General features: G+C 37.1%; 1 protein-coding gene across 4 annotated transcripts in view; it reads left to right on the forward strand.

Annotated features, from left to right (window-relative positions):
* Positions 1 to 12,680, forward strand: part of KCNB2 (potassium voltage-gated channel subfamily B member 2) — a 389,084-nt gene that overhangs the window by 27,087 nt on the left and 349,317 nt on the right. For all 4 annotated transcript variants that reach the window (XM_079133628.1, XM_079133629.1, XM_079133627.1 and 1 more), the window contains one exon: positions 815 to 1,486. In XM_079133628.1, coding sequence (XP_078989754.1) covers positions 908 to 1,486 — 579 coding nt within the window. In that variant the 5' untranslated portion in view covers positions 815 to 907. The remainder of the gene's footprint in view (positions 1 to 814; positions 1,487 to 12,680) is intronic.

A 12,680-nucleotide genomic window follows, 5' to 3' on the forward strand; every position in this document is an offset into this window, starting at 1 on the left:
CAAGTTAAGAGGTGGTTGTAGAGATGTGAGCAAGAGTTACAGAGAGTTTAAACCAGTGTTTTGGTAACAGGGATTGGAAAATGGTGGAGGACTTAAGAATTGTTTAGGAGTCTGGCTCAGTGGCCCATGCCTATAATCCCAGTGACTCAGGAGGCTGAGGCAGGAGGATCACAACTTCTAGGTCAGCCTCAGCAACACAGCAAGACCCCAAGCAACTTAGTGAGACCCTATCTCAAAAGAAATCTAAAAATATTTAAGATGTAGCTCAGTGGTAAAGCACCCTTGGGTTCAATCCCTAGTACTTAAAAAAAAAAAAAATCGTTAATTGTTTAGGAGACCAGATGGATAAGACCTGATGCTTATTTGGATGCGGTTGGATGGATCAGGATTTGTCCGAGTTTGAGCTTGAGTGACTGGGTATAGGACGGGTCATAAAAGATGCAAAACAAACTGGAACTGACTAGGCAGGTTGGAGGCATGATTGGTTTCACTATGTCGGTGGCTTATCTAGGAAGCTCCTCCCATCAGCACATGTATATGTTAGTTTGCAGCTTGAGAAGGAGGCTCCTCTGGTAACACTTTTGGCAGTTGTCAACATGTAGGTCTATACAACCAAATACACACAGCCTCTTCTGTGCAGCACATCGTGTTATTTTCCTCTTTATGATATCCTAAAGCAAAGATTTCTATCTCCAAAAATACGCAGTCCGTCATCAGTAATATACCTCCTGGTTGTAGCAACAGAACGATGCCTCAGAATAGAAAGTGCCTGAGGAAAAATGCAAGTAACCAAATGGTTATCGCTCTCTTCCAGCTGTTGGTGGAAATGCCTGCCCCAGAGGGATGTTGCTTCCGCTGACCTCCTATTTTTAAAGGACCCTGGCTCTGTGGCTTTGTCCAGTTCAACATGGCAGAAAAGGCACCCCCTGGCTTAAACAGGAAGACTTCGAGGTCGACACTTTCTCTTCCTCCAGAACCTGTGGACATTATCCGGAGCAAAACGTGCTCGAGGAGAGTGAAGATCAACGTGGGGGGCCTCAACCACGAAGTCCTGTGGAGAACGTTGGACCGGCTGCCCAGGACGCGTTTGGGGAAGCTCCGCGACTGCAACACGCACGAGAGCCTCCTGGAGGTGTGCGACGACTATAACCTGAATGAGAACGAGTATTTCTTTGATCGACACCCTGGAGCTTTCACTTCCATTTTAAATTTCTACCGGACAGGGAAGCTGCACATGATGGAAGAAATGTGCGCGCTCTCCTTTGGCCAAGAGCTCGATTACTGGGGGATTGATGAGATCTACTTGGAGTCCTGCTGCCAAGCCAGGTATCATCAAAAGAAAGAACAGATGAACGAAGAACTGAGGCGAGAAGCAGAGACCATGCGCGAGCGAGAGGGAGAAGAATTTGATAATACATGCTGTCCTGAGAAAAGGAAGAAACTGTGGGACTTGCTGGAGAAGCCTAACTCATCCGTGGCTGCAAAGGTATGAAAATCATGATGTTGAGGGCCAGTGCAGTGGTCAGGAAAAGTGGTACCTACATCCCAGAGAGCGTAATTTTCTTCACCACTTTGGTAAGAGAAGAAAATGTGCCTATTCAGACAGTGAAAAATCCTTTCTAAAATATCATTTTAGTCAGAGATAGTCATTCTTCCTGTGTGATGCCATGAAATGTTGCTACTCTTCCTAAATATCATTGTCCATAGGAACAGGCCTAGGCAACAGAGTATGGAAAAGCACTCTGGTTTTCCTGGTGTCCTATGGTGTTGGTGACTTGGAGCTGGGGAGGAACCTGGGCCCAGACCCATCAATCACAGAATCTTGCAGAAGACGTGGACCTGGGTTTCACTTTGAAAAAAGGAAGGTGCTGTTGTTGGAAGTAGAGCAGGTGTCTCCTGGCCTGGTTCTGTGGGGGTTCAGGGAAAGAGAGGAAAAGCATGTCCTTCTATGGCCCAGAGGGCTGAGGACCCCCGCCCCAGGAGGGACTGTCTTATGAAGCTCTATAAACAATGAATCAATGTTCAGAATGCATCCATCTACTGTTCCTTGTGAGGTCTGCTCTAACAATGGTGTTTCCGACTATTGATGCATAGTATTTTTATGATTGAGTTACTGCTGTATCTTAAAGTTCTTAAAATGTTTGCTTCAAATGAAGGTAAATTTCTTTTTTTCCACTGTGCCTACGTAAATCCAAATCTCAGAGTAAAATTTTTGTTACAGATTTCAGGCTTTAATGAACTGCATGATTCAGTTAATCTAATTTTATCTAGAGCTTCGAGGGGTAGTACAAACTGATTTTCATCCCGTATATTTAGTTCTGTATTGCAGTATGAATGATAAGTAAAAAGTCAGAAGAGTCATCTTCAGCTGCAGGATCCTAGTATCAATGGGCACAATAGATGAAATGGAGTATGGAATGGAAAAGGGAAGAGTGTGTCATTGTATGAGTTCTCTTGATTACTTACAGTTTTTTCAGATATTCTCACTCTCATAAACAGTAATGTTTACAGAACTATAATAGACCATCTGAGCTTTCAGATCTGAAATTAAGATTCTGAAAGATAATCTACAACATAAATAATATAAATAATCAGCAAATGCAAATGATCATAAAACTGCTTCTTGGGTTGTTTGATATGTCTGTTTTTCTATCTGATTGAGTTCTAAAGGCATTTTACTTTCTGGTCAGGACGTGCACCCAAATTAAATAAAAGCTCTCTCTCATGTACATAATGAAGAAATGTATGTTGTAGCAAAGGGAAGATTTCAACTAGGTTTTTTTTTTTTTTTTTTTGTAGTTATGAATCCTTTGTTTACTTTTGTTTTACCTGTAAGAAAGAAATAGATGTACCACATTTGTGGGTTTTAAGTTGGGAAAAGCTATTGCTTTTTCTATGCCAAGTGTTCAGTTACATATTTGAGTTACTACTAAAAATATGGAGTGTATTTTGAAAGTGAATGAGATAGACTCTTGATTTAAGTGAGTATTGTGGGTGTTAATTTAACTTTTTCAAGACTTTTGGCAACTAAGGAATAAATCATTGTTCCATCAGAAGTTCTAGAAGGATTTAGCTAACTATATAAAAATGAGCAAACTAAAGCAAAGAAAAATTGAAATGTTAATGTGATTTATTTGTTCATAACATGATTAATTTACATCTAAAGTTAGACACTGTTATAGAAAAATGTTTCAAATGCATATGTATTTTTTCTGAAGAATTTTTAGTAAGTTTGGAATAGGGTCAATAACCTGATTTCCCAGATACAGGTGTACATTTAATACCCAAATTATGAAAGAAGAAGCCATCCCTTGATCTCTAAGAAGGCAATGTTGATAATGACCTTTAGAATATGCCATTAGGTACCCTATGCGTCAGACTATTTAAATTTGCTTCAAATAGGTATGTATGCACAGAGAAGATATCTGCCTGCACACTGAACTCAGTAACTAACAACACTGCTTTTGAAAATTTTATGTAGTTACAAATGGTAAATTTGTTTCCACATCTTAAAGGAAACCAAGTGAACCTTTGCTACATTAACATAGATTCTTTACTAAATTTTCATTTTCATAAATGATTTATATTTGTTTATTTCAATGTCTACATTTTCCTCTCTGATTGACTGAGGAAAAACCATAGAATTTATTTACATTGGAATTATATAGTATAGTGAAAATATTGCTCATCTGTCCAAGGTTTAAAGCCTTTTAAAATTAGCTCTATATGATGTGTTGTATAAACTGGTACCTTTTCCTGCATGCTTCTTGAGTCATATAAATTGCTATTTTTCTTGGTGAGGGGAATGCTAATGTGGGTATGTGAGAACAGTATTTTCATAATTTAAGAACAAGTAGTTTTATTATGGCTGCAGTAAGATGATATTTCAGCCCTCATGACGTGCCTTATATTATGGGTGCCTCGGGCTCTTCTTACATGCATGAAGCTCCATTGTAGGGATGCTCGAAATCTCTGTGTTCTGCCTTACCAGTTTAGGAGGTAAGATATCTTTGGGGGAGAGTATCTGTGTACGTTGCCTTTTCAATTGTTGCTTATTTAGTTTGATCATTCAGTTGAACATTTGCTCCACATGTGCTAATCTCATTAAATTAGACCTTGGATAGCACTCTTTGTCCCCAGAATTAAAACAAAAACAAAAACAAAAACAATCTCTTATCTTGAACAGGGATTTCATATTGTTGAAAATATTTGTTTTTGTCTTGACTTTTCAATATTTTTAAAATTTACCTATAATATTTCTATAATGAAATAAAAGTTATAAGATTATTTGACAATCCTTAGTAGAGAGAGAAAAACTTGGCCTTTTCTAGCAGATGTTTTACAATAGTCTAAAAATCTCTGCTATAGATATTTAATAACCAATTAAGTTATAATTGTTCAGCTTTTGCTATGTGCATATGCTATGATATACAAAATGATTGCAAGTCCTATTGACGTGTCATGCTCTATCTTTAGATACAACCCTGACAATTACAATTTGGCTCTTAGAAAATAGCTCCCTGGTGTAACATAAGGAGCTACTTCTATTAATTAAATTTTCCATTATATTAATGACTCAAAAAAGCCAGAACAAGACTTAAGAATGTAGAATATTTGAAATGTCTGTATTTAATAAATTAACATTTGTGTACATACACAGAAGACCTTGAAATATAATTGTACTTTTCACAGTATATGATGTGACTAGTAGAAATGGTTATTTCTTAGTTCCAAGGGGGTCATATAACCTGATGATGGGACAAAAGTTTATATGTACAAGATGGATTTTGTCTTCTTTTAGTCCTGGCAGTGTGTCATGGGGACTGTGTTTAACCTCATGTAGAGATAATGTACAGAGTTTAAATTTGAGGTTGTAAGTGTATGGTCCAGCCACATGGACTTGGAGAGTAGCTGGAACAACATAATGTGGGATTGCTGGCTCTGGTATCCTTCTACAAGAATGTGCAAGGTCAGAGAATGGGCTTAACTGACTGCCAGTTTCCTGGGCAGTGACTTGGAATTAGACTTGATCCTGTACCTCTTCCAGACTAGGGCAATTTAGTCAGTCTCTGGATTGGAAACATTTTCCTCTCTTTCCTTGGCATCTTCCCAAAGGAACTGCAGTAGCTATTCCCCTGTAAATATTATATGCCGTGACTTCAGGCTGAGAGGCCTTTAAAAGCCTTGAAGGGAAGTGGGTCCTGTGGCATGCAGTATTCTCAGGCTTGGGATGAAAGGACAGTCAGCAAGTAGCACTGCCCACCTGAGATCTGAAAGAGTCTAGACTCACCATGCCACACAGAACCCTCACTCTGGGTATCTGAAGATGGTCAAGAGCTAAAAAATAAGCCAGGTCTCTGGCAAACCCACAGGGGCGTGCTGAGCCTCTAAGTGGACGGGTGTGCAGGACAGTGCTGGGCAGCAAGCAGCTGACCTTGGGGCGCAGGTGGGAACACTAGACTTTGCAGCCTTATCTGATTAGAACAATAAAAGGCAAACTCTGCAGAAATATATATATTTCCGTTCATTGGAACCAGACAGTAAAAGCCACCGGCAGCTTCCCTGGGCAGGATACAGGGCCAGGTCAGGGGAACTGTGTATTGTTACCTTTCAGCTCCTCCATTTCCTCATTTATCCTCAGCCACCATTTCCTCTTATATTTTTCTCCTCCTTTTCTTCCTCCTTGTCTTTCAACTCCTTTTCCACCTCTCTCTTCCTTCTCTGCCTCCTTCTTCCTCTTTTTTTAATTTTCTTTTGCTTGCTTGTCTCTTCAGGAAATGCTTCTGTCCTGAATGGCTCCTCTTTCTCCTCTTCTCTATAGTACATCTGCCCTTTCTTCTTCTCCTTTTTATCTTCCTTCTTCTTCTCCACCCTTCTCATCTGTTACCTCAGGAAATAACTTAAAGAAAAAGGTGAATGATTGACTAGAAAAATGTCTCTCAAGCTGTTTTCATTAATAGCCCCCTACCGAGTCAACTTAAGTTAAATTTAAATTCTCCCCAAGGAGAAAGGAGAAATGAAGTATTAAAGAATAAGAGGGAATAAGATCATGTCAGGTAGAGTGGGGCTAGAGAAATGCAGATGGTTGAAATATCTAAACTTTTCATCTCTCCCCTCTAGAACCAATTGTCTCTCTTTGGTGGGTATTATTGCTTCTGTTGGAATTGCATTGGAATAGGGAGAAGTAGGTGACCATGTGTCCTGCCTCTGGCTTATCCCCTCTACTCAGTCACATGACCTGGCATTGTGAAGCATGACACCTAGTGCATACTTGGGAAGGGTCAGGGACACCTTAGTTATCCTTGGGTAAAGGTGGGACCTGTTGGTGACAGATGGATGAAGTCCCTGCCTGGAGAGTCAGGGGTCCAAGTTGCAAATTCCTACTGATGGGTTGCCCTACTGATAATAACTCTGTGAGAATAACATTCCTTCCAGCTTAATTAGAGTATGGTCTTTTCAAGTCATGACAATAGTAAGGAGAAAATAAGTAAAAATGAAATAAAAACTCCTGTGAGCTCATCAAGGGGAAAGAATGCATAACATTCTCATTCTTTTTATAGTGTTTGGATCAATTATTCTAATGCTTTTGAGTGAAAAAAAAAGTAAGTAAGAAAGATATTGGAACAGAACCATAAATGATTTTCTTTTAGTTCAAGAACAGAACTTTTACATTGCTGTGCTTGTGGGTATACAGACGATCAAGTGAGCAGTTCTAGTTATACGACTCTCTCTTTAGCTTTCTGATGCCTTCCTTTATTTAAAAAAAAAAAAATAACAATGGCCATTAAAACCACAAATGGTCAAAAATATGCATTGGTGTGGTGTGAGCACACCCAGAAATCTGTCTACATCAAGGCATTTCTGCATATTGGGAGATCTCTAGTTCTTATCTAGGATTGGCAGTGGGCTAATTAGCATGCCAGTCATTCAGTTTTGGTATTGATTATTTGAGGGTTTCCTTTCTTCTCCTTTTCTTTCTACATTCGAGCTGTACAGATTAAGCTGTTTGTGTGTTTCCAGTAACACGGTGCAGGAGTTCAGAAGCGCTAACAGGAGATGGAGTTTAAAAGAACTCGATGTTATTCCTAAGTGGTTTTTTTTTTTTTTTATTTTTATTGTATTTTAAATAAAATTGTTGTCTTCAAAGAACTGGAACAGTCTTTGGAGGTTGAGCTTGGAGATTTGTTTTTGCCTGTTTAAAAATATATCATCCATGCAGATTGAGAGGTCAAGAACATGGAAAAAATTAGGCATTACACAACAATAAAATAGATGAGAGAAAACAATGGAGAGTTTTGATTCAAGTGTCTGAAGCATTCCATTCTTTTTAGTGGTCCTGTTTGTAGATCATGCTTCTCTGATTTCCTGGAAAGGCTGCCTGGGAAAGGCACCACTCTGCTCACTTGGCCACTTCTGATCAGAATGAGAAGGACAAGAAGGCAGGAGGAAGGCCATAGAAAACTCACACCCCAAGTCCCTTAACCAGTGTGCCTTACCAGGACATAAGGCTTAGTGCTGGCTTTTGTCTCAGTCTAATTATTGATAGCATCTCTTTTCACTCATTGAGTGTCTCAGTGTGCACAATAAACTGCACTATCATTGTGTATGTGAATATACATATATCCTTTTTCTTTTTATGTTTTTTTTTTCCAATGCTGGGAATTGAACTGAGGGCCTTGTACATTCTAGACAGGCACTCTGCCACAGAACCACTATCCCCCATCCCTGAATATTCTTTAAAAAAACAAAAAAGAAAGAAACATCCAAAAATTATGCTCTTTTCATTTCTTCTTTGTTTCTTTTGGATGCATCTGAAGAGAGCCAGTATTAATTTTCAGTAGTTTTTCCATCTCTTTAGAAAAATCATTGGTTTCCAGTAATATTAAGAGAAGGCATTCAGATTTCTTTCAAACCTGATTTTTAAGCCTCAGTAAGTAATTATCATTTTCAAAGCAAAGAAAAAAAATTTGAGGAGTTCTTTCTACATTACTTAATGTTATCAGAAACCAGACTACATTGGCAGAATTTAAATATTCCGGCTTTGAAAATCCAAGTACATTGCTTTGGTTAATAACAGATTTGTTTTCTTTATTTCAAGTGAGAGACTTTCTAAAGTGAATGATCTGCTATTTTAGGTAAGCATCACTATTATGAAGGAATGGTCATAATATTTAGCACTCTTCACACTGGAAGACTCCAGAAGGGTTTGAATAATGTTTTCCATTAAGTGTTCTTATCTGAGCTTTATCTCCCATTCAAAAGGGAAGAATAAAAACCAATACTTTGTAAATGCTAAAAACTCATAAGAAAATTCCCATGGTGCCTGCGCCTTGACCTCAGGTAACTTCTCCATATTGTTTACTTTTAAGCCTTCATGTTTTCTAGTGGAAGTTCATCCAGTAGTGGATTGAAATCGCTTCAGTTTTTCTAAGAGATTTAGCCATTGTCCCAGCATCCATGTTTATTTATGTTGCTACTATTTAGCATTTTCCCCCAGAATGTTAGAGAGAATTCAGTTTGTCCTTTTAAAGGATCGATATATTAATATACATGATGGAATTGACATATCAGTAGTCACACTTGATTAGCATTGTTATATTGCATAGTATAGTAGTTAATTACACTGGAACTGAACATGGGAAGATACTATTGTGAACATCACTGATATTTCTACTCTGTTTAGTTGCTTTTATATTTTACAGAATCATTTGGCATATAGCATGAAATAAAATAATCTTCTCAGAGAACCTGTTATGATTATTTGTTATAGACTATTGAATTCATTTTTATCAAATATTACATATTTCATATAAATATTGAATGTTTTAATTTTGAGTGTTAAATATTGCATAAATTGAATTATTAAGAATAAAAATCTTTGGACCCCTATTTATTTTAATTCTTAAAAATAATTAATAATTTTTTTTATTTAAAAAATTCTTAAACATTTATTTTCAATTCCAGCTGGTTCCACAGAAGAGGCAACCTGCTAAAAACACATACACAAATTATTCAAATAAACTAGAAAAAAAAATCCAAAACAAAAAATAAACTAAAAGAAATATTTTAAAAATTGTCATGATAACACTAGAGGGTACACCATTTTCTATAAAATACATTAAATAATTTTAATTAAAAATTACAATGACAGTCTTATAATTTTAAAACAAAGTAGGAAATTCATTAAAGTGTTTATGTTCATAATTAGGAAATCTTGACCCTAATGACATTATTAACTGATCCAAAATAGAAGTCACTTTTAACATAGAGACTGTCTGTATATGCATTTGAATTGCCCATTTTGATAAAGGAATATGTTTTCAAAATAATTAACAAAGTTGATTCTGAGTTACTCAAACAAAAATCCCATTTTGATCAAAATATGCTACATATAAAAAGTGGCTGTTAAAGTATAATTCGTAAAGTAACCATAGATTAAAATAGATTTTTTAGATATTTATTTAGCATTGATGATTTTATCATGTTAGAGAATAACCCTAGAGTTTGATGACATTCAATAACCTGTAATGTACTGAGGCATAAATCTGAATTATGTATAATGTAAACTTGGTCTGTTTAGCTAATGACTTTGATAGTGAGTGAGTTTAGCTGGCCACCCAGCACTGTCAACTTAACCCAATTTTTTGTCTCCTCATTGTTGCATATATTAACTCTTCTTAACTATTACTGAATTTAATAAGGGAGTTTATACAGAATTGAAGAGATTTATAAAGCTTTTATGATATCCCTCATTAAAAATGTACTATCTAGGTATTCTAAAAGGTGATAGGAGCTTTTAAAGGTACATTCGACCTGGAAATTATTCTTGCTCACCAATATCCCAGATTAAAACCTTTCCTGTGGAACAAAGATGGATAAAGGTGTTCTCAGGCAGGATAGCAAGCATGTTCCATATAGCTCATGGGCATTGGAGGCAAGGTGCACTTCCTATCAGCAACGTTTACCCCTGCCCTGTCTTTTCTTTGCCGTTATCTCTTGGACTATAATTGATGATGACTTCAAAGTTCATAGTGAATTTAATAGACTTGAAGAGACTGAGTCTCCTCCATATTTCTATACCAATCTTAATCCAGGCATAACCAAAGAGAGGAGAAGTACAGTAACTGGCACAGAGCTTGGTAATGGAAAAGTGAAGAGGAAAATGTTTGCTTTCATCTCTGTGAAGCTTTTCCAGGAGGCACTAAAAGCTTACATCAGAACTACACCAGACTTAGCACCTACATTTTTTTTTTTTATTTTTGACTGTGTCTGGATCTAAGTTTGAGTTAGCTAATGCATAAAATGAATGGAGTGTTTTCCTCTTAAGTCACCCCTTTAATGTCTTTATCAAGCCTTAGGTAAAGGAACTTGTCTGGATATTACTAAGGATAGATACCTTACATAGAGAGAGATTCAGCTGATGTTTGCAGTCATCACACATCAGCTGTTTCTGTGTTTATGGTAGGAAAACCAGGTGGCAGCAGCTCTTATTGAGTGTCACCTGAAATCAGTCTTTGTGTGTTGTGTGTATGTGTGTGTGTGTGTGTGTGTGAGAGAGAGGAGATACACATCACTCATACACAACGCCACCGCTCTGTTAGAACATGTTATGTCATAAACAACACACCAGCAGAAAACGTCCAGATATGTAGTAGTTTAGTGTAAGTGCAACTTTGTCCTCCAATTAAGAGTCAGCCCATTCAGAAAATAAACTTTTATGATAATCTGAGCAGGCATGAAAATCCTTGGAAAGTGCTCTAAAGGTCCAAGAAGAGAAGGAAGAAGTATTTTCCTTAGCATCTTAGGATTTTGTTTCAGTATGCTAGAGGTCATTGCCACCCAGGATATCATGATTTAACCATCTCTCATTGAGTCACTCCTGACGCAACCACAAGTGTTAAATGCCACTTTAAATAGATGCCTCAAGCCTACGCCACAGTGCCAAGGGCAGCCAAGTAATCCCAGCACAGCTCTAGGTGGGTTGCTTGGATGCAGCCTCCTTCATTATAGGCAACGTCGGGATATTTAGACGTGAGAGAAAGAACTCCTGGCCTTTTTAATCAATATAAATCCTAGAATACTATTTTAGATTTGAACTGCAGATGTCTTATCTGCTGACATCCAAACGAAGTCCTCAACCAAGTAGATTCTTCTAACGCTGATTTTTTTTAATATTCAATTTTTAGTTTACATTTTAGAGTTAACTAAACATTTTCTGTCTCTGGCAACAAATTTTGGATAGGATTGTCTAACTTTCCTACATCGATGTCAGAGCATATAGTTTCAACCAGAATTTGGTTGAACTGAAAAATGAGTTACTATATATGACATATAGCAGTAGATTTCTGCTATGATGAATTAGGTGTGTTTTATTCACACAATGGAAATTTTCACTCTGGGAAGCCAGCAGAAGCTCTGCATAATATCCTCGAGGTGAGCATCCTGTTCCCTAACACTAACGTTTTTCTTTTAGAGATAGAAAAACATTGGTAGGCAATCTTGTTTTTTTAAAAAGTGATAATTTGCTATACTACAGATGGAATGAACTACATATGTAATTGAAGAAAATATGGAATAGTAGACTAGATCTAGGATGACATGAATTTGCCATTTCATTTTTGCTACATAAAAAAGCTTGCACATTTTATTATATTTCTTAAATGAATTCTGCAGGTGTGAAAATTATTGTATTATATAAGTAAAGTAATTGCATTATGAGTAATATTAAAATTCAAAGCAAAAATCTGGTTTAAGCCCTTACTTTATTTTTCCATCTCTGGCTCATGAGCCATTATAAATATTTTAAATCTAATAGGATGTTTAAAAAGTGTTAATCATACATGCTTTTTTTCTTTTCTAAAGTTTTATGTACAGGTGAGCATGAGGTAACTTAACTGGTTCATATTTTAACACTATACCAGGTAGATTTATATGCTTAGAAAAGGAATATTCTATTACAGTTGAAAGAACTGTGTTGGAGTATGGGTTTACTTGTCTTTGTGGGGTTGTTTGAAAGATGCTGAGGCCTTGATGAGCTTTTCTCTTCTGCTGCATTTTGATGTATATCTAAAAAGGAATAAGCCTGAAGACTGGACCGTAGATCTCTTCCTTTTACTGGCCATTCTGACCTCTGGAATGGAGTGGCCTCTTGGGTGTGCTTTTCACACCCAAGAGAGGTGTGAGAGGTTGTCCAAGGCACTATATTGCCACCAGTGAGTACTTGGAAAATAGCTAACTGTCTTTTTCATTGCCACTCAGCCCAAATAAGGAGATGTCTTTATTGTTTTCTTCAAACTTTTATTTTCTTTGTGCCTTCAGAAGTTCAACTCATCCTCAGCTCTTCTTTTCCTTCTTGCTTCTCAACTCCTTCCCTGTGCCAGCCTTTCTAGAGAAATGCGAAAAACCCCGATACCCTGACCACTCCATGTGCAGCCCCACCGAGCGGAACCTCTTAAGAACCCTCTTTACTGGGGACTATTTGATTGTACTTTATTGAACACCCATAGATTCTCCATTTAATTTCTTTGGCTCCAGTTGGATTTTGTATTTATGTTTAGCCTGTTCCTAAATCTTTTGGTGAGCTGATGTCTAGTTAAACCTCAATGAAATGGGGTATAAGTGGAGATTCTGAATTAGAAAAGTGAGAAAATCCTCTCAAATTCAGATTTCATTTTGTCTTG

The sequence above is a fragment of the Sciurus vulgaris genome, assembly GCF_902686455.1.
Source record: "Sciurus vulgaris genome assembly, chromosome: 1".
Taxonomy (NCBI): domain Eukaryota; kingdom Metazoa; phylum Chordata; class Mammalia; order Rodentia; family Sciuridae; genus Sciurus; species Sciurus vulgaris.